The 23,025-nt window shown below is 49.6% G+C and overlaps 1 protein-coding gene across 1 annotated transcript; it reads right to left on the reverse strand.

Moving 5' to 3' along the window:
- Window positions 1–7,089: 7,089 nt before the first annotated feature.
- Window positions 7,090–8,500, reverse strand: LOC137466008 (serine/threonine-protein kinase PAK 3-like). Its single transcript, XM_068177954.1, has 3 exons — window positions 8,332–8,500; window positions 7,609–7,746; window positions 7,090–7,219 (listed from the first exon to the last, which is right to left on the reverse strand). The coding sequence occupies exons 1-3, from the start codon at window positions 8,452–8,454 to the stop codon at window positions 7,130–7,132; spliced, it is 351 nt and encodes a 116-aa protein (XP_068034055.1). The 5' UTR covers window positions 8,455–8,500; the 3' UTR covers window positions 7,090–7,129.
- Window positions 8,501–23,025: the final 14,525 nt, after the last annotated feature.

Raw genomic sequence — 23,025 nt, forward strand, 5'->3', positions numbered from 1 at the left:
AGGTCATGGATCTTTCAGCACTATTTCTTCAAAACATTGTACATCATAGCCATAGTAGGATTTCAGCAGGGAAATGCCATGACCGGAAATGCAAGGGGGATCCTTCGTGGCTCCCTCTAGCACAGAGGCCTTGGCACCAAAGCACCACCACCGTTTCCCCCCCCAGCCCCAGCCCCCCCAGTTTTGTCCTTCCACAGTATTTCTTAGGACACGGGGCTGAGATGGGTGGCACAGAAGTGACAGCTCTGACACATGGCTGAAACCATCAGGGCCAGGGTGGCATCTGGGACTATATTTCCGCTCCAGCAGAACAAGGCAACCCAGAGTGGTGACACTGATACCAAGTGAGTTCAGCCAAGCCAAAAGGGAGCCCAGCCAAGCCAAATGGAGCCCAGCAGGGTGGGAGGAAGAGGCAGTGAAGCGGCAGAGCTGATTCCCATGCACACGCCCAGCATGGCGGACTGATGGTAGCGGCAGTACCAAACAGAGCTCTGCAGGGAGAGACACCCGTCACCATCGCCGCTGCCACCATCACTGCTGCAGAGAGGGAGCAGGAAACTGCCACTGCAGGTCCACAGCTGCTCCAGGCAGCACCAGCAGCCCCCATCTACCATCAGAATCATTCTGTAAGCCCTCGCCATCTTGTCTTTGTTCCAGGCGCCCCATGTGACACTTCACCTTTGTCGCTTAAGCCATTACCTCTTTTGCACAATTTTCTTCTTCTTGTTGTATACTGCTTTTTTTTTTTTTTTTCCTTACTACATTGTAACTCTAACATTTTTTGCCTCTCATAGATTGGTTTTTCCGTTGTTCCCCTCCATTGTCGTGGAGAAGGGGAGAGAGGAGAGGCGTTACAAGGACTATCTCAGGATGAGGACACAGAAAGGAGGGAAGGTCTTAGAAAGAACAAACAAGCCTCATGCTGCCTCTTTTGGATAAAGATAATAAAAGTGCAGGTTTCTTAATATCCAGCCACAAATCTTTGGAGTCTTGACAGCCAAGAAGCACAGGAACCCGGAAACCTTGTGGTGAGAGGCTAGAGATTGCTGGCTCAAAACATTTCAGGTGCTTGTATGCGGGGAAAGGGGCAGACCAAGCCTTGCTCTGGTGAGGTGATGCCCTACTCTGCCCACCCCACACTGCCAGGCCTGTATCCCAGCCCAGCAGTGGCCGCTGATCCCTGGCACAGCAGAGGCAACGCTCCACACCTGTGTCTGGAACCCCTAACTCAGCTCCTAAAAGGCCGGGTGAGTGGGAGCCCCATGTTGGGGAAGGCCCCAGGAAAGCCAAAGGGTATTTAACTCCCGAGACATGGCAACCACATGTCTTGGCCCTACCTCCTCTTGGAATTCTATCAGCTGAACACCACTGGAACCAGGATTGGTAGCTATGTTGGTTCTTTTCTAGGTATTTTCTCTCCTTCTCTCTTCCCCTTTATTCTTCCAATTCCATCCTCTCAGATTTTTGAGTAACTTAAAATCTAACAGGCTTGGAGTTTGTGAAGTTGAATGGGCTAAGTTAATGCTTGATGGAATGTTTCATGTGGATTGAATCCCGCTCTAAATTTTTTGCCAAAGTTCTCTGATTTTCAGAAGTTGCCAGTGAAGATTATTTTTGTCGTTCCGACCTCTTGAGAACGTCTTGTCAGTATTTCTCCTGCTTTTCTACGTCCGAGTACGTGAACAAGTTTAAGTCCTTTTAAAGTGTCCCATAGAGCAACGTTTTTGGGGCCTTACATTTTAACTGGCACAATGAGCAGGCTGTTCTTGAGGTGACATGGCCATTTTATACAGCAGTAACTGCTCATGACATAATAAAGGAGAAATAAATTTGCAGTCAAAGCTGCTATTTTCTGGCAGAAAAGTAATAGAATCCCACGCAGAAGCTGATCTCAACTGCTCTCCACTGGCAGACCTGCTAAAAGCTTATATATAAAGCTTGTCCAGCCCTAAAGAGAGATGGAGACTGAGAAAAGCCAGCACCATCCGCAGTTACTTGTGGAGAAAACATGAATTTTGGTAGAAGAAAAATTTAAAATCCCAGGAAAGGACCATGCCTGGTATCCATATGCATGGAGATTTGACTCAGAGAGCTGTAAGTTGCCAACAGCTAGAAAAGGAGCTGAATCAGTTGCAAATTGCCTTAGAGCCTGAAACAATAGCCAGCCTCAGGCCGCCGGAGCAGGAAGTGAATGCAGGGATGAAGCCAGCCCCCAAAACCTGAGAAGCCAGTTAAATGCGCTGGTCCAAAGCCAAAGAGCTTTAGACTTGCAACTGAACACGGCTGGGGAAGGCCTGGAACCAGTGTTTTCTAGACTCGAGGAACAGCCAGGCCTCCCTGACTGCAAGGTTACCCCCACAGCCCTTGCGAGGGGTTTAATGCCTCCGAGTCAAACGCTGCCCTTCAGCCTAAACTCCGCCCGCCACTAAAACATACAGAGGGGGGTGCCCCGAAGATGATGTCACCTTCCTCCGCTCTCTGGAGGCGAGGTTCGACTCAGCAAAGCCAATCTTCTTCCCTCCTTCTCATCCCAAGCCCTGCCGGCTGATAAAGAAGCAATTTGCTTATCAGGAGGCAGTGTAGGGTAGTGGTACCTCCCTCTGCAACAGAAGTGGTTGAATTACACGGGAAAATTAGCAATGATCCCAAAGAAAGAGAAATGGAGAATGTTTTGAGAATTTTGCTAATGGGGGCGGGGGGCGGGGGGGAATGAAATAAATCCTTTTGGGAAAGAAGCGCATGGTGAAAAGCCCTGGTCTTTTGCCCGGGGAACAATCTGTTGCGTGAAGAGTTTGGACCCCTTGGAGCGGGGGAGAAGCCCCAAGCAATGCATGAGAAACAGCTGATGTCCCGTTTCCCTTCTTCTGGGTTATTGTAATTTAGTTCAAAATTTAAGGATCAAGATTAAGAAAACAAAATCTCGGGACCACCTCCAAAATTGGGTTGCGATAGGGTGGTGAATTCAGCCATCCTAAGAGGCTTTCTGGAAATAAAATGGGGACTAAATGGAGAGTCCGTTTCCTTGTATTCTTAAAGAAGCTTTGCAGACTGCTCCTGCAGCGTCTCCTTCTGGCAGCAGTGGGTATTGAGCCTTGTCTGCCACCAGAGGCTGGAGGCCGAAATGCTGCCACTAGAGACTCTGTAGGAGAATCCTTAGGAGAAAATGCTTTTCTCCTCATGCAAGTTGGTTGTTTTGGTCTCACTAATAACCCTGAATGTTCAAGTATATCCTCACCAGGCAGGAGACTGGGTGTATGTCCAGACCTGGAATACAGAGCCGCTTCACCAGAAGCGAAAGGACTTTTGATGCCAGGGCTGTGAGATTTACAGCTCGAGACTCCCAAATTATGTGCTTAACGTTAGCTCTGGAGGCACGGAATTGTACTGGACAGTACAGTAAATGGAACTCCGCTGCAGATAAAGCTGCAATGGAACATTTCTGAAGTGAAAAGCATTCCATGGTTTATCTTTCTGCCCATTTCCAGAGCAATGTCCCTAGTATGGCAGCATGGCTGTTTGCTCCTGAATTAGTTAACCATGCTAGCAGGAGCTTGTACCTAGTGTCTATAATAGCAAGTATGGCTTTGAGTGCCAGAGGGGTAAGAGAACAAGAAAGAAAAGAGAGCCATGTCCTTTTCCCTGAGGACCACTCTAACATCACACACCTAGAACAAATACTACCTGACCCGTGGAAAAGAAATTTTGGCTTATGGACTGCAGTCTAAATTTGCAAAATAGAATGTAACAGAACGTGTAGATCCGACCAAAAGCCCATGTCACCTAAAACTGAAAAGGTCTCAAAAGGATGGTTGGCTCCTCTAACTTTGGTTTGCCTACATGGTGCTAAGAATCCTCATCAGTGTTGTTACGGCAGTGGATAATTTAAATAAGATAACTTTTGCCAAATAAGGCTTATTGGCGATTGTTGCTTTCTTGATGTCTTCTCAGTTTCTTTTTACAGGCTTTTTTTGTTGGTTTAATGAAAGGATCACCAAAACTTTCTGTGGCAGAGAAGACAAAAGAATACCAAGGGGATAGTTCCTCGGTCTGAAGCAGGTTCAAATGGGACTGAGTTTTCTCCTCCTAGAGGTGTTTCACGGAAAGATGAAGTGGTGACAGGACTGAAGAATTGCTCTTCTTCACCGCATTGAGTGTTTACATGTTTTTATCTTGCTACCTTTTAAGACATTTACGTGCATAGGTTTTAGATGCGTTTGTTGCAAGCAATATTTTAAAAGTTTTGTATCTTCTCTCTGGTTGCCACAGTGGGGAGAGACAATTCCTCCCTACATTTATCTTAGGCAAATTTTTAGACCTCTTCCTGTCTCCTGAGAGCAAAGCACAAAATTACTCCACCAAGGCAAGTAGGTGTAATAATGGTAGGTGGTGTGTAGAGCATGATTGTGCACAAGAAAGGTATGTGGAACTGTGGGTGGCCCCTGGAAGGAAGGAAGGGAGCTTCCTGGAAGTAGGAGGAAAAGGGGCTGACAGAGGAGCAGAGGTGGCAGCTGGAAAACTCTCTCCAGCTGTAGACCAAGAAGGCATAAGTGGTAAAGCTGACGGAAGACAAGAAGAAAGAAAGAGTTTGGGTTTGAGAACCACTGAAGCGTTAGGTAAAGTCAGGAAGGTATTTGGTCGGCAGCCTTGACTGAAATGAGATGCTGGGGAGGTTGGAGCCTCTTGAGTTTTGTTATATCTTTGACCCCCAGCCCTGAGACAATCCAGACTACTAGGACAATGAAGTCATTTCAGATGGCTTTATTGAGAAAGGTTGCTCTGCTGTCATTTTCTGAAAGGCACTGAAATGATCCCTCTCTGGGTGCCGGTTCCCTTCTCTGCCCCACACGACCCAGCTAGCAGTGGGGCGGCCAGAGAAGAATCAGCAACAACACCCCGGGCATCCGTGGGGCGCGAGGGGAAACTCTCCGGTCTCGGCAGCATAACTGTGGCGTGCTCCATGGCAGAGCAACAGAGAAGAGACGGGTACAACTGAAGTGCCAAAACTGAAGATATTTCATAAATAAAAGGGCACAAACAAGGGTGCAAAACAAAACATAAAGAGGCTGCTTCAGAAGATGCCAAAGTGAGGTCAACACAGGTAGACAGATATAGATATAGATATAGATATAGATATAGATATAGATATAGATGATAGAGATAGAGATAGAGATAGAGATAGAGATATAGATTACATAGATATAGATAGCTATAGCGATAGCTATAGCTATAGATTCAGCTATAAGTAGAGATAGAGATAGAGATAGAGATAGAGATAGAGATAGAGATAGAGATAGAGATATACATACATCTATATAGTCTTTCATGGCAAGTTCCAGAAGCCTTCTGGCCAATCACCGGCTGTTGATCTGCATGGCCACTCCCAGTCAGTCCCAGAGTCCTTTACTCTTCATGATATGCTCACCATAAGTTCTCTGGGTGTCATCCGTTGTGGCTTCTCTTCTCCCGAGTCTTCGTGTTGGTCGTTGATTGTCTGATGTGTGGCCACTGCATGGCCCATCCCCTCCAGCACAAGCTCCCACAACTGCCCCCTTTTGGTTTTATTTAAAATGAAAGGTCTAACAATTGTAGTAAAAATAATAACCTTGTTCTAACTAAAAACAACACAATACTTGATAGACATTAACTAAACTTGAGAATTAAAGAAACAGGCGGGTTGATATTGCGGAGCATAACTAAACAATAAGTAAATCCAATTTTCATTTCCCCTCACTTCTGAGGGCCCGAGTCCCAGGCAGCTCTCCGTCACTTCATTCCCCCTCACTTACCCACAAAACAAAAGAGAACAGAAAATCAAAAGGACTTGTGGTGGCACCCTCCCCTGGTGCCCTTCACCAACCACACAAATCAAAAGGAGAGGTTTTGTGGGGGACTAGCCTGTGGGGGACCTTACGGCGGGGCTGGGCACGGGTCTCCTGTGGGGGCAACAGAGCCCTTCCTCCGGCTGTACGGAGGGTGCCGGCTCTCCTGCCTAAATAAATAAAATAACTGGGGCGACTGGCTTCTGGGGGTCGCCTACGTCCGTAATCTCTGAAACATGAATTACAACAAAAATCGGGGACTGCTAATACAATAGGAAAGCGGGAGCAGGGTTGGGGGCTGTCGCAAAGTGGGTTAGGGTAGAATCCGGGGAGGCATGGCCGCTACCGTCCTGGCAAGGGCACAGAAAAGGAGGGGAGATGGCAGATGGCTGGTGGCTGGCCTGTGCTCTTGAGCAGGTTCCATCTCCAGTCCTGTCCTTCTCAGGGATAGTGGGTTCAGGGAAGCGGGGGATGGAATACGAGAACTGGGAAAGGAAATCGGTTAAATATTGTGCAACTAAAATTTAAATTTAAGTGATCGTCAAATATACCCTCAATTATCACCAAACATCGCAAAGTAAATGATTTTCAATAATCCCTATACGATCACTGGATATCACTAATAAGGTATCAAATGTACATTGAGACAAAAAACAGGAGTCCATGGGAAAGGTTAAAGTCTAGGGGACGTTCTTCCAGAGCATAGACCCAAGAAGTCCCCTAGCAGGCCCACAGGCCTCCACACTGGCTCACGCAGATCCAAACTGCACCAGTTTTCACTCCCTCATGTAGGCCTTAGTTCCTGTGGCAGAACTCGCCTTCCCACTGGACACTCACCTGTGCCTGAGCCTGTGGAGAAGCCAGGCTCCCTCCCCCTCTGCCCACAGCAACACAGACACTCCCAACCTTTCCCAAGAGCTGCAGCGCAACCACAGCCACAGCAGCAACCCCAGCAGTGACACCACTGCTCTGCTCCGTTTTGCCCCACTCTGCTCCTCTAGTCACAGCTGCAAGCCTGTCTCTCCACAACAGGTTGTGCCTGGCGGCAACAAAGCCACAAGACTTCTGCCCGCTTCCAATCCATGCCACAAACCCCATCTATGGCTCTTCCCACATTTAAGAAACACCTGACCATTCCGAAGCAAATTTAGACCTTAATGACAGGGTGAGAACAAAGGGAAGCTTCCAACACAGTGAAGGTTTTATTTATTATCCTATTTATTTCCACTATCAGTCTAAACAAACTACAAACTACGAGCTAGAAACTAGGAACTAGGAACTAGAATAAACAACTATGGCCTCTTCCAGGGCTAGTATCTCCTCTCGGCCATAAACTGCTGCGTTGCCACGATCAGAGGTGTCAGGCTGGAGGTCGGCTCGGCGGAGGTTACAAACGGATGCTGCCCAAAGAGAAAAAGAAGAAATTAATTTCTACTTACCTCCCAGGCTGAAACAGGCTTTCTCTGGCAACAAGAAAGATACAGAAAGGAGGGCATTCTGTGCACCTCTGTCTCCACATCCAGGACCTTGCTACATGGGGCCAACATGGCTCCCATTCCCACAAATCCATTAATTCAGATGTCTTCAGCTGAAGGAGATTTGGTCTAGGTGACCTTGAAAGGCTCCTTCCAACCCATCCTAGGCCAGGATTCTCCTCTCTTTTCCTTTGAAAAGCCCCCCAGACTGGAGATTCTTAGGAGCGGGGCCCATCCGAGGCCTTGGACTTGAGCAGATGAGGAGCCCCTGGCAGTGGGTGGCTGGCGCATCCGGCAGCCGCTTTGCCTTTTACCTGCAGAAGTTCCTGGGCAGACCAGCGCCTGTCCTCGTCCGTCTCCAGGCAGCAGTGCAGAAAGTCTCGCAACCAAGCGGACTGTTGCCTGGGGTTCTGCAGCTTCGGGCTGCCCCTGGTGCTTATCAGCTGTTGAACCTAGAGCAGAAGGAAATGCCACGCTCTACCTGCCTCTTTCACACCCCAAACTGCTCACACAGACCCCACCGGACAAGCTCCGCTCTCCAGTGGCTCTTTACTCCCTGCCCGAGGGTGGCAGATACCTTTCCTGCCCCTACTAAAAGAACCCAAAGCCCGAGGCAGCCATAGCCAGTCCAATATGCAAAGGCTCTTGCCTTGGCCCCTGATTTCATTGGCTGATGGAATTAGGAGCAACTCCATCAGCAAAAGCACCCTTTGCTTCTCTGAGCACTGACACCAGCTCTACAGGCGATGCGGAAGACAGACTTTTATCTAACTCTACTATTTCCAAGGATTATTCCATCAAATGCAGCTCAGCACTGCTCACTGCTCCCTTAGGCAAAGCTTCCATCAAGCAAAAGGCATCGTGAGGTTTTGGTGCAGTTCGTGATCAAATGCCAAGGGGATAATCTGGACAAGAAGCACGAGAGACTATGCAGCCTGGAACCCGTCATTTTCAGCTGCTAGCAAGCTTCCCAAGCAGAAGAATGGGAGCAGATTTTGTCCGAGTGACAGCAGTATCTGAGAGTAGTTGCAGCGTACCGTGCGGGAGGTCATCATCAGGTAAGGAGGCGCTCCTTCCACCATCTCCATCCCCACAATGCCAAAGGACCAGATGTCCACTTTGGGGCCATAGGGCTTCCTGCTGAAAATTTCTGGCGCCATCCAGTAAGTTGTCCCAACAGCCGATCTCCGTTTGCTCTGCTCAGCGGTGAGCTGAGCAGAAAGGCCAAAGTCAGCTGAGGAGAAAAAAACCATTCTGATCAAGCCAGCGTGAATTAGGGAAGCCAACAAAAGAATTCCCCACGGTACCAATGTCCAAGAAGGCAGTGTGGAATCCCAGCTGCAAAGGGGCCCTGCTGCCATTCCTCAGGCCTGCAGCCGAGGAAATACGGAATTGGCCACTTAGCAAAAGCCCCCAGTTTCAGGCAGTGGCTTTTAGTCCCCTGAAGCTATTAGACTGCAACTGCCTTGCTTGGGAAGGATCGCACACAAGCCAAAGGCACCCCCTACCCCTTCTTCCCAGCAACACCTCCCTGCGCCTTGTGGCTGTGCTCTGCGCTCACAGCAGGGCAGCCTGCACTGCCACGGGCATCAGGGAACCGGCAGTCACCCAAAGGCAGCCCCACACCGCAGCCCGCCACGGCTGAGCCTGGCCAACAACACCCACCCAACTTGACAGATCCGTCCAAGCCCAGGAGAATGTTGTGGCTTTTGACGTCTCGGTGGATCACTTGCTTGGAGTGAAGGAAATCCAGGCCTTGCAGGCACTGAGAGAGGAAAAAGCAACACGAGCCTAAGTGGATTTCGTCCCACAAGCAGGGAAGTGGCACATCTGACTTCCTGGGGGATGGTGAGCCATGGCAAGACAGGCTGCTGGCAAAGGCAGCAGAGCCTGCTGCTCCAACACGAGGACAGCAGTGCTTTTCTAAGTGCGGGTGTGTTTGCTTTTGAAAGAGAAAGGGCAATTGTTCCTCTGGCCAGTGCCCTGCAAACACAGACTCAAGAAGCACTGCTGCCGTGGCTGTACTCTCTCCAGCCAGACAACAGTGGCTGCTTTTGCCAACACCACGTTGGCTGCCAGGCTCTCCTTTCAGGCTGAGCTCTGTGAGAGTCCTGCGAGTATCTCTTTGTCTTTGCCACTTGCTTGACATGGTGCCAGCAGCACCTTTGCTCTTAGGAAGGAATGCGGAAGGAATGGGAAGGAACGCAGCGCACACAGGCTCCAGGCAAGTGTTTAGAGAGGCAAAGACAAACACACTAGAAGAAGGGCAGGGACACTGGCAGGCACTTCCGATGCTCTTGCTACTGCCAGTTATAAGAGAAAGGCAGATAGGAAGCTCGGAAGGTGAAATCTCTCCTCTCCTTATCACCCATTTGGAAGGACCATCCCGACCAAGCCGTGGGAAGCACAAGCGCCATCCCTTACCTCCCGAGAGACAGCTGCTATCTCTCCTTCTGCCATACGAATCTCCCTAATGACATCGTGTAAAGAACCTCCGTCCATGTACTCCATCACCAGCCAGACTTCCTCGTCCACCAGGTAGCTGAAGGGAGGAAACAACAGCCTGGAGATGAATGCGTGCACTTCCTGATGGATTCTCCTTCCCGTGTCTCTCTCAGAAGAAGACAGGAGGAAGTCAATAATCATTGGCTATGCTCTCCAGGGCTTGAACTCAATCTACAGTGTTTTGTCAGCACATAAGACCCGTGGGAAAAAAAATCAAATGCCAAACCAAACAAAACAATGTGGAGAGAGGACAGGAACTTTGAGGCTGTTGGCTCAAGAAAGACAGGGCCAAGTCCGCTCTTTGAAAGCACACGTCAAACTAGGTATGCCAGCAAAGATTAATGCAGCCCCAATGCAATCTCCTCCCAAGACACTGTCGATCAGTCCAGAAACAGGAATTAACAGCTCCATCCTCTGTCAGCTCCATCCTCTGCCAGCGGTTGAACTGCTGCCTTGCAGGATGTGGATGACCTTTCATGGCAGAACAGCAGAACCACTCACCTGTCTAGAAAGGTCACAAGATTGGCGTTCTTATTGCCACGCATGACCTGGATTTCATTCAGGCACAGTTCACTGCTGCTCTCTTCCAGGAGACTAATTTTCTTTATGGCCACCTACAACGACATGGAAAACCGTGAACCAAAGTCTGTGGCGCAGGACCACAAGGGGAAGACGGAGACAGTGATTATGGGATGATGGAGCTGGGCTGGGCCAAACCGCCTTGTGGCTGGACATCAGACCGCTTGCTTGGGCACCTCCCAGGACAAAGAGCCAGATACCCTTTGCCTTGTAAACCTGGGAGAAACATGGTCTAAGCTCTCCACCGCAAAGCTCTAACAACACTGGCTGTGCCCACAGTCTTCCCCCAGGGCCTTACTTTATCATCCCCATTTTCATTCACACACCCCTTGCAAGCAGGAAGCCATTTTGTGCCGGTAAGAATGGAGCAAAACTGCTGGGAAACCTTTGGCACTTCTAGGGAGCTTGATCATTACTCCAGCAACCACTGGCATTCTCCATTGCACAAGAACAAAGCAAACCCTTGCAGACATGACAGATAAAATGCCGTCCTAAAACAGCACTGCAGAAGCTGTGGCGCTGCTTGACGCTTACCTCTTCTCCTGTGGCAGTCTCCACTGCCATGCACACCGTGCCAAAACCCCTAGAAACAAAAGAGCAGCAGAGAAAGAAGAAGTCCTTTAGTCCCTGCAAGTGCAGGACACCGCGGTCCAACCGCGGAAAAAAAGTCCCGGGGCAAACAGTAAATGGAACACGACAGATTCTCGTCTGGGTCTTTTCTCCCTTTTCTCTTTCTGTATCTGTGCATGTGTGGGATTTTTCCAGGCACATGCCGGTTCGGCCTTCTCACACCTCTCCTTGGAGTCTATCTGCCAAATTCAAGCACCACCACTCAGGCCTTCTGAGAAGTCTGAAGCCATGTAAGAGCCATTGGAGGAAAGCCTCCAGACACAGATCCTTTCTCCAGCTTCCAAGGAAAATAGTGTCCAGCCACCGCCTGCAGCCACAGCTGGAGCAGGCAAAGGCTTCCACTGTTGCGCACACAAATGGAGAAGTACTCAAAATAGAGGATCCTTAGACGGCTGTGTTCTGGGTCCAGAGCCATTGGCAGCTGCTTCTCTTTGGTGCACCAGACACAGGAAGGGCTCTACTTTTCTGGCCACTTCAGCTATAAATGCTGACCAGTACTTAGAGATCATCAGGCATCATCTTAACGCAGTGTCTGAACAGCTTTGGAGCTTGCCTGCTGTCACTCTGGGGAGGTGTGACACCAGCAAAATGCACCGCCCCCCGCTGTGAAGAAGGAGCTGTGGCTGCACTCACCCTTTGCCAATCGTTTCCAGTTCTGTGTACTTAGCCTCAGGATCTCCCTCGCTCACCAGCATCTCTGTAAAAATCCCAAGGAAAGATGTTCACTTCAGAAGAGGTCCCACCCTGCAGCAGATCAGAAAGGCAGCCCCACTGTCTGGGACACTCTGCCCTTTCAACTCAGTCAGCCTGGAAACACCACCACCACCACAACCAAAACCACCACCACCACCACCACCACCACCACCACCACCACCTCAAAAACAACAGCAGCAAGACAAGCAGCCCTGCAGCACAGATGGCCTGCCCAAAACTAGAAGTCTACACTAAAATCTAAGCACATCGAGAAACAGTCAGAGGAGACAGGGATCGGAAAACTGCAACCAGGAGAAGTGATTGTTTTCTACAAACATTAAGGGCAGCAGGAAAAACAAAACCTTTCTGTTCTTGGCCATGAACACTCTGTGACATTCAACAAAAGCTTTCATCCTTGCAAACATCCAAGGCATCTTGGGTTCTGGAATCAATTCTTATCAACAGCTGCCCTTTCCAGAACAGGAAGAATATTGCAAAGTGCTTCCAGCAGAGCCGAGATCTCCAGCTTTAAGCAGGACTTTGCCTAAACAATGCCCCTCTGCCTTTCAAGAGCAGCAGCTTATGTTATACCATACTGTGATGGGCCTCAGGAATGAGATCCCTCAGCCTTTAGGCCAGGCTAAGTTCTGAAGATGACCTTGGGGCCGTGCCCCACAGGAGCTGGGCCCCACAGGAGCTCCTTGAGGCCTACTCATTCGCTAGGTCACAGCCTCCTGCTCAGCCAGAAACAACCTCTGTTTTCTTTTTGGCATAGAGGGAAGCTCAGGCAAAGCCAAACCAGGCCCAGCTGCCCTCAGAGGCAGGAGCAACACCCCAGGGACCCCTCACCACCTCAAAGCACAACAGCAGGTCCTGTGTGGAGGCCACAGGACCTGGCACTCAGCTGAGGAGGAGCAGGAGGTGGGACAGCTCTTGCTGACACGCGCACACACAAGGCACTGCTCCGGCGGACAAGGATCACAAAGCACATACTCAGCATGGCCAGGCACTTGTCCTCTGTCCTCTCTCCCAGCTGCTCTCTGCTGCCAGAGGAACCAGTCGTGCTCCAGCTGCTGCCAGAGGAACTAGTCGTGCTCCAGGTGCACGAGCTGCTCAGGCTTGAGTTTCCAGCTTGGGGACTGGAGGCTTCTTCAGGGCCTTCAGCTGCAGCTCGTGCAGGTACCAGGACACAGGAGGTGGAGCTCTGGGACAAGAAATTCATTTGGGTCACAAACATGCCTGCACGTCGGAGGTGCCCCTCCGATCCCATTTCAAATGCAAGCTCCTAGGAAGACGCTGCTGGCCACACCCAGGGCTCTTCACCTCTCAGCTTTCGCAGCCCACTTCTCCAGCTCAAGGCGCAAAATCCAAAGGCTGCTTTTACATGACGGACAAAATGACACCAAAGACACTGCTAGCCAAAACAGGCACTTACTGACGTGGGCTGCTCAGGCCGCAGGCTGACAGCAGGGGCAGGTTCATTGGCAGCGGATTCCTCCTCTTCAGCCTCTTCCTCGGGTGCAGAGGCAGCCAGAGCAGGTGCTGACGCTGCCCCTGTGCTCTGTGGGCAGACAGCAGCATGAGGGTCAGGAAAGAACCTGTCATTCAGAACCTTCGGTATATTCAGCTACAGGCCCCGCTGCAACTCAGCTGTTCCTTTAGCTACTGACTGACTTTAGCTGTTCTGTGGGGAGGGCCTGGTCCCTCCTGGGGACAGTGTCTCCTCATATCCTGCAAGGCTGTGAACTGCATCTTTGCACTGCTCTCTTCACTGGGGACAAGGAGCCTGCACAGCCACTGGGCACAAAGGGCTTCACTTGTACCCCAGGAGCATCCCAAGACATCCTAATGCTACCTCTTGTCTCTGGCTAAGACAAATTCACAGCCCCTGTCAGAACAGTAGGAAAGCGATGCCTAAGCGTCCAAGTTCCACACCCCTTTTCCAGGCCTCACAGGCTGGGGGAAGTGCTCTGGAAGAGCTGGAAGGATTCCAGCCCTCAGCATCTTCAGCCAGGCACGGGAGGTGCTGTCTGACCAGAAACTTGCAGCTATGCTTTGTTCCAGCCACAGGACTACCCAGAGGTGCCACTTACTGATGCTGGATGCTCAGGCCCTGCAGTGGCAGCAGGTGCACTTTGGTGGGAATCTTCCTCCCCTTCGGCCTCTTCTTCAGGAAGACGTGCAGCCAGAGGAGGCTCACAGGTTGGTTTTGGGCTCTGCAGACAGACAGCAGCGTGAGGGACTGGTAACCTTCTTTATATTCAGCTCTAGAGCCAGATGCACTAAGGAGAAATCATCTGCACAGAAATGGCATTCTAAGTTGTTCAAACTCAAGTAGAATGGGCCAATTCGATGGGACTGCACTCTCTTCTACAGGAGAAATTCCATCATGGCTTAAAGCACCAAGCAACCCCACTTTCAGCTGCTTAAAAGCTCTGAAAAGGAACTGGAGGAAACAGCCCGGGATCCAACTCCTCCTGCAGCTGCTACTGCTGCTGCTGCTGCGGCTGCTTCTGCGAAGAGCCTGCACTGTACTTCCATTCATCCAAGCAGGCTGGCGCTGGACTGCAACAGGCCCAGCTCACAGCTTGCTCCACAATTGTCAAATGCTACCAACGCCAAAGGCTCCTTTCCCACTCACCCAAGGACCGGATTCTCTCCAGGCACGGGTGACGTGACCTGCAACACACAAGGGAAAAAGAACCAGATGCTGTAAGAAAACTGCCTGTGCTGGGCAAGCCTACCAGAAAGTCACCAACCCAAAGACAGATCATTCTGTTTTCACTACGTCACTCCAGCAGCAAGCCTTGTGTCACACAGCAAGCAAGACAACAGCACAAACCACTGCCTCGTGTCTACCTTCTGTCCTCTTTGGCCACTCAACCCATAGAAACTTGAGACTGAGAAAGTCCGAGTGGTTCTGTACTAGGCATTACAGCTTCTGCCCCACCCCATCCAGCAGGAGCTACAGCTCCTCTCTTTCCTGTACTTCAGTTTTCTGAAGAGATTGCATGCAGCAATTGCCATGGGCTTACTGAAAGCCTTTCCCCAAAATAGCTTCGCCCAAGTCCCCCTTAACCATGGTGGCAGTTCTGTGGTGACACAGCACAGGAACAGCTCCTGGCTTCAGCAGCACACAAGAACTCCTCTGAAATGTCTATCTCAGAGGCCTTTTCCAAGCTGAGTCTGTGGTTTCATCACAGAACAAATGGCTCTTCTAGCACGCAGGAAGTGTCAAGTTCCACAGGCACGTCCTGGGATGAGGGAATGCAGACAAGAAGACTTGAACTGAGGGACTTTCCCTCAGTCCTGGAGAGCAGCGCACAGCTTTCACAAGGACTCCTGTCAAGCTCTCCCAGTCTTCCTATCTTGGAAGTTGTCTTGCTTGAGCCAGCAAACTGGGGAGATTGCAGACTCCATTGCCACAGGCTATGCCACGGGAGGAGCGGAACCCCTGCAGGCTACATTACAAATGCTGCCCCACGCCCCACTGGCTAGAGACACCCCCTGCTTAGCTGCAGCTGTTGACAGCAGCTTTACCCAACTAAAGGCCTCTTGGTGGCATTTTGGTTTCCATATGCCGCACTGAACAAAACAGTCCACTTACGTGCCAGGTGGGTGAAAAAGTACCCAGAATAAGCCAAGGAGAAAGCCGTGCAAACTGCAGCACACACCCTCTCCATGGCTTGAGCAGTGCTGCTCAAGTCTGCACCAGACAACGCCTGTGGGGAAAAAACAAAAATACTCAAGAGTCCTGCTGGCAGAGACCTCGGCGATCAGCAGGTTCCACCTGCAGCGAGCGTGCCACAGAGCTGCTCTGCGCACTGAGCCCTTCCGGGCCTCGGCACAGCAACTTTGCCTTGACAACGCTGGGATGCGGCCGCTGACATCACAATAGCAGCCACCCTAGGCTGGTTTGTGAATTCATGCATAGAACCAGGCCTTCTCTACAGCTCAGGCCAAAAAAAGCCTGCAAAGCTCTCCTCTGCTACAAAGCAACACAAAAAGCCCTCCTAGTCCAGAACCTGCTGCTCAAGGCATCTAAGAGTAACTCCAAGAACACACTAAGCCCCTATAGCCCACACCGAGAAGCTGAGCACTGAGAAGGGACCAGGAGGTGAGGAACCACGCTAGTGGTCTTTGGCCACCAATGCTTCTGGCCAATAATGTTCCACCTGGACCTTCCTCAGCTCTTGAAAGCAGCAAACAAGGAGAAGCACTGCTTTAATTGCATTTAGAGCTTTCTCCTAGCTACAGAGACGAGGTCATGGATCTTTCAGCACTATTTCTTCCAAACATTGTACATCATAGCCATAGTAGGATTTCAGCAGGGAAATGCCATGACCGGAAATGCAAGGGGGATCCTTCTGTCTGGCTCCCTCTAGCACAGAGGCCTTGGCACCAAAGCACCACCACCGTTTCCCCCCCCCAGCCCCAGCCCCCCCAGTTTTGTCCTTCCACAGTATTTCTTAGGACACGGGGCTGAGATGGGTGGCACAGAAGTGACAGCTCTGACACATGGCTGAAACCATCAGGGCCAGGGTGGCATCTGGGACTGTATTTCCGCTCCAGCAGAACAAGGCAACCCAGAGTGGTGACACTGATACCAAGTGAGTTCAGCCAAGCCAAAAGGGAGCCCAGCCAAGCCAAACGGAGCCCAGCAGGGTGGGAGGAAGAGGCAGTGAAGCGGCAGAGCTGATTCCCATGCACACGCCCAGCATGGCGGACTGATGGTAGCGGCAGTACCAAACAGAGCTCTGCAGGGAGAGACACCCGTCACCATCGCCGCTGCCACCATCACTGCTGCAGAGAGGGAGCAGGAAACTGCCACTGCAGGTCCACAGCTGCTCCAGGCAGCACCAGCAGCCCCCATCTACCATCAGAATCATTCTGTAAGCCCTCGCCATCTTGTCTTTGTTCCAGGCGCCCCATGTGACACTTCACCTTTGTCGCTTAAGCCATTACCTCTTTTGCACAATTTTCTTCTTGTTGTTGTATACTGCTTTTTTTTTTTTTTTTTTCCTTACTACATTGTAACTCTAACATTTTTTGCCTCTCATAGATTGGTTTTTCCGTTGTTCCCCTCCATTGTCGTGGAGAAGGGGAGAGAGGAGAGGCGTTACAAGGACTATCTCAGGATGAGGACACAGAAAGGAGGGAAGGTCTTAGAAAGAACAAACAAGCCTCATGCTGCCTCTTTTGGATAAAGATAATAAAAGTGCAGGTTTCTTAATATCCAGCCACAAATCTTTGGAGTCTTGACAGCCAAGAAGCACAGGAACCCGGAAACCTTGTGGTGAGAGGCTAGAGATTGCTGGCTCAAAACATTTCAGGTGCTTGTATGCGGGGAAAGGGGCAGACCAAGCCTTGCTCTGGTGAGGTGTTGCCCTACTCTGCCCACCCCACACTGCCAGGCCTGTATCCCAGCCCAGCAGTGGCCGCTGATCCCTGGCACAGCAGAGGCAACGCTCCACACCTGTGTCTGGAACCCCTAACTCAGCTCCTAAATGGCCGGGTGAGTGGGAGCCCCATGTTGGGGAAGGCCCCAGGAAAGCCAAAGGGTATTTAACTCCCGAGACATGGCAACCACATGTCTTGGCCCTACCTCCTCTTGGAATTCTATCAGCTGAACACCACTGGAACCAGGATTGGTAGCTATGTTGGTTCTTTTCTAGGTATTTTCTCTCCTTCTCTCTTCCCCTTTATTCTTCCAATTCCATCCTCTCAGATTTTTGAGTAACTTAAAATCTAACAGGCTTGGAGTTTGTGAAGTTGAATGGGCTAAGTTAATGCTTGATGGAATGTTTCATGTGGATTGAATCCCGCTCTAAATTTTTTGCCAAAGTTCTCTGATTTTCAGAAGTTGCCAGTGAAGATTATTTTTGTCATTCCGACCTCTTGAGAACGTCTTGTCAGTATTTCTCCTGCTTTTCTACGTCCGAGTACGTGAACAAGTTTAAGTCCTTTTAAAGTGTCCCGTAGAGCAACGTTTTTGGGGCCTTACATTTTAACTGGCACAATGAGCAGGCTGTTCTTGAGGTGACATGGCCATTTTATACAGCAGTAACTGCTCATGACATAATAAAGGAGAAATAAATTTGCAGTCAAAGCTGCTATTTTCTGGCAGAAAAGTAATAGAATCCCACGCAGAAGCTGATCTCAACTGCTCTCCACTGGCAGACCTGCTAAAAGCTTATATATAAAGCTTGTCCAGCCCTAAAGAGAGATGGAGACTGAGAAAAGCCAGCACCATCCGCAGTTACTTGTGGAGAAAACATGAATTTTGGTAGAAGAAAAATTTAAAATCCCAGGAAAGGACCATGCCTGGTATCCATATGCATGGAGATTTGACTCAGAGAGCTGTAAGTTGCCAACAGCTAGAAAAGGAGCTGAATCAGTTGCAAATTGCCTTAGAGCCTGAAACAATAGCCAGCCTCAGGCCGCCGGAGCAGGAAGTGAATGCAGGGATGAAGCCAGCCCCCAAAACCTGAGAAGCCAGTTAAACGCGCTGGTCCAAAGCCAAAGAGCTTTAGACTTGCAACTGAACTCGGCTGGGGAAGGCCTGGAACCAGCGTTTTCTAGACTCGAGGAACAGCCAGGCCTCCCTGACTGCAAGGTTACCCCCACAGCCCTTGCGAGGGGTTTAATGCCTCCGAGTCAAACGCTGCCCTTCAGCCTAAACTCCGCCCGCCACTAAAACATACAGAGGGGGGCGCCCCGAAGATGATGTCACCTTCCTCCGCTCTCTGGAGGCGAGGTTCGACTCAGCAAAGCCAATCTTCTTCCCTCCTTCTCATCCCAAGCCCTGCCCGCTGATAAAGAAGCAATTCGCTTATCAGGAGGCAGGGTAGGGTAGTGGTACCTCCCTCTGCAACAGAAGTGGTTGAATTACACGGGAAAAGTAGCAATGATCCCAAAGAAAGAGAAATGGAGAATGATTTGAGAATTTTGCTAATGGGTGTGGGGGGCGGGGGGAAATGAAATCAATCCTTTTGGGAAGGAAGCGCATGGTGAAAAGCCCTGGTCTTTTGCCCGGGGAACAATCTGTTGTGTGAAGAGTTTGGACCCCTTGGAGCGGGGGAGAAGCCCCAAGCAATGCATGAGAAACAGCTGATGTCCCGTTTCCCTTCTTCTGGGTTATTGTAATTTAGTTCAAAATTTAAGGATCAAGATTAAGAAAACAAAATCTCGGGACCACCTCCAAAATTGGGTTGCGAGAGGGTGGTGAATTCAGCCATCCTAAGAGGCTTTCTGGAAATAAAATGGGGACTAAATGGAGAGTCCGTTTCCTTGTATTCTTAAAGAAGCTTTGCAGACTGCTCCTGCAGCGTCTCCTTCTGGCAGCAGTGGGTATTGAGCCTTGTCTGCCACCAGAGGCTGGAGGCCGAAATGCTGCCACTAGAGACTCTGTAGGAGAATCCTTAGGAGAAAATGCTTTTCTCCTCATGCAAGTTGGTTGTTTTGGTCTCACTAATAACCCTGAATGTTCAAGTATATCCTCACCAGGCAGGAGACTGGGTGTATGTCCAGACCTGGAATACAGAGCCGCTTCACCAGAAGCGAAAGGACTTTTGATGCCAGGGCTGTGAGATTTACAGCTCGAGACTCCCAAATTATGTGCTTAACGTTAGCTCTGGAGGCACGGAATTGTACTGGACAGTACAGTAAATGGAACTCCGCTGCAGATAAAGCTGCAATGGAACATTTCTGAAGTGAAAAGCATTCCATGGTTTATCTTTCTGCCCATTTCCAGAGCAATGTCCCTAGTATGGCAGCATGGCTGTTTGCTCCTGAATTAGTTAACCATGCTAGCAGGAGCTTGTACCTAGTGTCTATAATAGCAAGTATGGCTTTGAGTGCCAGAGGGGTAAGAGAACAAGAAAGAAAAGAGAGCCATGTCCTTTTCCCTGAGGACCACTCTAACATCACACACCTAGAACAAATACTACCTGACCCGTGGAAAAGAAATTTTGGCTTATGGACTTCAGTCTAAATTTGCAAAATAGAATGTAACAGAACGTGTAGATCCGACCAAAAGCCCATGTCACCTAAAACTGAAAAGGTCTCAAAAGGATGGTTGGCTCCTCTAACTTTGGTTTGCCTACATGGTGCTAAGAATCCTCATCAGTATTGTTACGGCAGTGGATAATTTAAATAAGATAACTTTTGCCAAATAAGGCTTATTGGCGATTGTTGCTTTCTTGATGTCTTCTCAGTTTCTTTTTACAGGCTTTTTTTGTTGGTTTAATGAAAGGATCACCAAAACTTTCTGTGGCAGAGAAGACAAAAGAATACCAAGGGGATAGTTCCTCGGTCTGAAGCAGGTTCAAATGGGACTGAGTTTTCTCCTCCTAGAGGTGTTTCACGGAAAGATGAAGTGGTGACAGGACTGAAGAATTGCTCTTCTTCACCGCATTGAGTGTTTACATGTTTTTATCTTGCTACCTTTTAAGACATTTACGTGCATAGGTTTTAGATGCGTTTGTTGCAAGCAATATTTTAAAAGTTTTGTATCTTCTCTCTGGTTGCCACAGTGGGGAGAGACAATTCCTCCCTACATTTATCTTAGGCAAATTTTTAGACCTCTTCCTGTCTCCTGAGAGCAAAGCACAAAATTACTCCACCAAGGCAAGTAGGTGTAATAATGGTAGGTGGTGTGTAGAGCATGATTGTGCACAAGAAAGGCATGTGGAACTGTGGGTGGCCCCTGGAAGGAAGGAAGGGGGCTTCCTGGAAGTAGGAGGAAAAGGGGCTGACAGAGGAGCAGAGGTGGCAGCTGGAAAACTCTCTCCAGCTGTAGACCAAGAAGGCATAAGTGGTAAAGCTGACGGAAGACAAGAAGAAAGAAAGAGTTTGGGTTTGAGAACCACTGAAGCGTTAGGTAAAGTCAGGAAGGTATTTGGTCGGCAGCCTTGACTGAAATGAGATGCTGGGGAGGTTGGAGCCTCTTGAGTTTTGTTATATCTTTGATCCCCAGCCCTGAGACAATCCAGACTACTAGGACAATGAAGTCATTTCAGATGGCTTTATTGAGAAAGGTTGCTCTGCTGTCATTTTCTGAAAGGCACTGAAATGATCCCTCTCTGGGTGCCGGTTCCCTTCTCTGCCCCACACGACCCAGCTAGCAGTGGGGCGGCCAGAGAAGAATCAGCAACAACACCCCGGGCATCCGTGGGGCGCGAGGGGAAACTCTCCGGTCTCGGCAGCATAACCGTGGTGTGCTCCATGGCAGAGCAACAGAGAAGAGACGGGTACAACTGAAGTGCCAAAACTGAAGATATTTCATAAATAAAAGGGCACAAACAAGGGTGCAAAACAAAACATAAAGAGGCTGCTTCAGAAGATGCCAAAGTGAGGTCAACACAGGTAGACAGATATAGATATAGATATAGATAGATAGAGATAGAGATAGAGATATAGAGATAGAGATATAGATTACATAGATATAGATAGCTATAGCGATAGCTATAGCTATAGATTCAGCTATAAGTAGAGATAGAGATAGAGATAGAGATAGAGATAGAGATAGAGATATACATACATCTATATAGTCTTTCATGGCAAGTTCCAGAAGCCTTCTGGCCAATCACCGGCTGTTGATCTGCATGGCCACTCCCAGTCAGTCCCAGAGTCCTTTACTCTTCATGATATGCTCACCATAAGTTCTCTGGGTGTCATCCGTTGTGGCTTCTCTTCTCCCGAGTCTTCGTGTTGGTCGTTGATTGTCTGATGTGTGGCCACTGCATGGCCCATCCTCTCCAGCACAAGCTCCCACAACTGCCCCCTTTTGGTTTTATTTAAAATGAAAGGTCTAACAATCGTAGTAAAAATAATAACCTTGTTCTAACTAAAAACAACACAATACTTGATAGACATTAACTAAACTTGAGAATTAAAGAAACAGGCGGGTTGATATTGCGGAGCATAACTAAACAATAAGTAAATCCAATTTTCATTTCCCCTCACTTCTGAGGGCCCGAGTCCCAGGCAGATCTCCGTCACTTCATTCCCCCTCACTTACCCACAAAACAAAAGAGAACAGAAAATCAAAAGGACTTGTGGTGGCACCCTCCCCTGGTGCCCTTGACCAACCACACAAATCAAAAGGAGAGGTTTTGTGGGGGACTAGCCTGTGGGGGACCTTACGGCGGGGCTGGGCACGGGTCTCCTGTGGGGGCAACAGAGCCCTTCCTCCGGCTGTATGGAGGGTGCCGGCTCTCCTGCCTAAATAAATAAAATAACTGGGTCGACTGGCTTCTGGGGGTCGCCTACGTCCGTAATCTCTGAAACATGAATTACAACAAAAATCGGGGACTGCTAATACAATAGGAAAGCGGGAGCAGGGTTGGGGGCTGTCGCAAAGTGGGTTAGGGTAGAATCCGGGGAGGCATGGCCGCTACCGTCCTGGCAAGGGCACAGAAAAGGAGGGGAGATGGCAGATGGCTGGTGGCTGGCCTGTGCTCTTGAGCAGGTTCCATCTCCAGTCCTGTCCTTCTCAGGGATAGTGGGTTCAGGGAAGCGGGGGATGGAATACGAGAACTGGGAAAGGAAATCGGTTAAATATTGTGCAACTAAAATTTAAATTTAAGTGATCGTCAAATATACCCTCAATTATCACCAAACATCGCAAAGTAAATGATTTTCAATAATCCCTATACGATCACTGGATATCACTAATAAGGTATCAAATGTACATTGAGACAAAAAACAGGAGTCCGTGGGAAAGGTTAAAGTCTAGGGGACGTTCTTCCAGAGCATAGACCCAAGAAGTCCCCTAGCAGGCCCACAGGCCTCCACACTGGCTCACGCAGATCCAAACTGCACCAGTTTTCACTCCCTCATGTAGGCCTTAGTTCCTGTGGCAGAACTCGCCTTCCCACTGGACACTCACCTGTGCCTGAGCCTGTGGAGAAGCCAGGCTCCCTCCCCCTCTGCCCACAGCAACACAGACACTCCCAACCTTTCCCAAGAGCTGCAGCGCAACCACAGCCACAGCAGCAACCCCAGCAGTGACACCACTGCTCTGCTCCGTTTTGCCCCACTCTGCTCCTCTAGTCACAGCTGCAAGCCTGTCTCTCCACAACAGGTTGTGCCTGGCGGCAACAAAGCCACAAGACTTCTGCCCGCTTCCAATCCATGCCACAAACCCCATCTATGGCTCTTCCCACATTTAAGAAACACCTGACCATTCCGAAGCAAATTTAGACCTTAATGACAGGGTGAGAACAAAGGGAAGCTTCCAACACAGTGAAGGTTTTATTTATTATCCTATTTATTTCCACTATCAGTCTAAACAAACTACAAACTACGAGCTAGAAACTAGG

Source organism: Anomalospiza imberbis, unplaced genomic scaffold (genome assembly GCF_031753505.1).
Source record: "Anomalospiza imberbis isolate Cuckoo-Finch-1a 21T00152 unplaced genomic scaffold, ASM3175350v1 scaffold_127, whole genome shotgun sequence".
NCBI classification, from domain to species: domain Eukaryota; kingdom Metazoa; phylum Chordata; class Aves; order Passeriformes; family Viduidae; genus Anomalospiza; species Anomalospiza imberbis.

Excerpts from the sequence above, each read along its gene's own strand:
- LOC137466008 (XM_068177954.1), bottom strand. The coding sequence starts at position 8,454 with ATGGCGCCAGAAATTTTCAGCAGGAAGCCCTATGGCCCCAAAGTGGAC. Across the intron at positions 7,747-8,331 it reads TGATGATGACCTCCCGCACG|GTTCAACAGCTGATAAGCAC; the intron begins GTACGCTGCAAC and ends CTTCTGCTCTAG. Across the intron at positions 7,220-7,608 it reads CTGCCCAGGAACTTCTGCAG|CATCCGTTTGTAACCTCCGC; the intron begins GTAAAAGGCAAA and ends CTCTTTGGGCAG.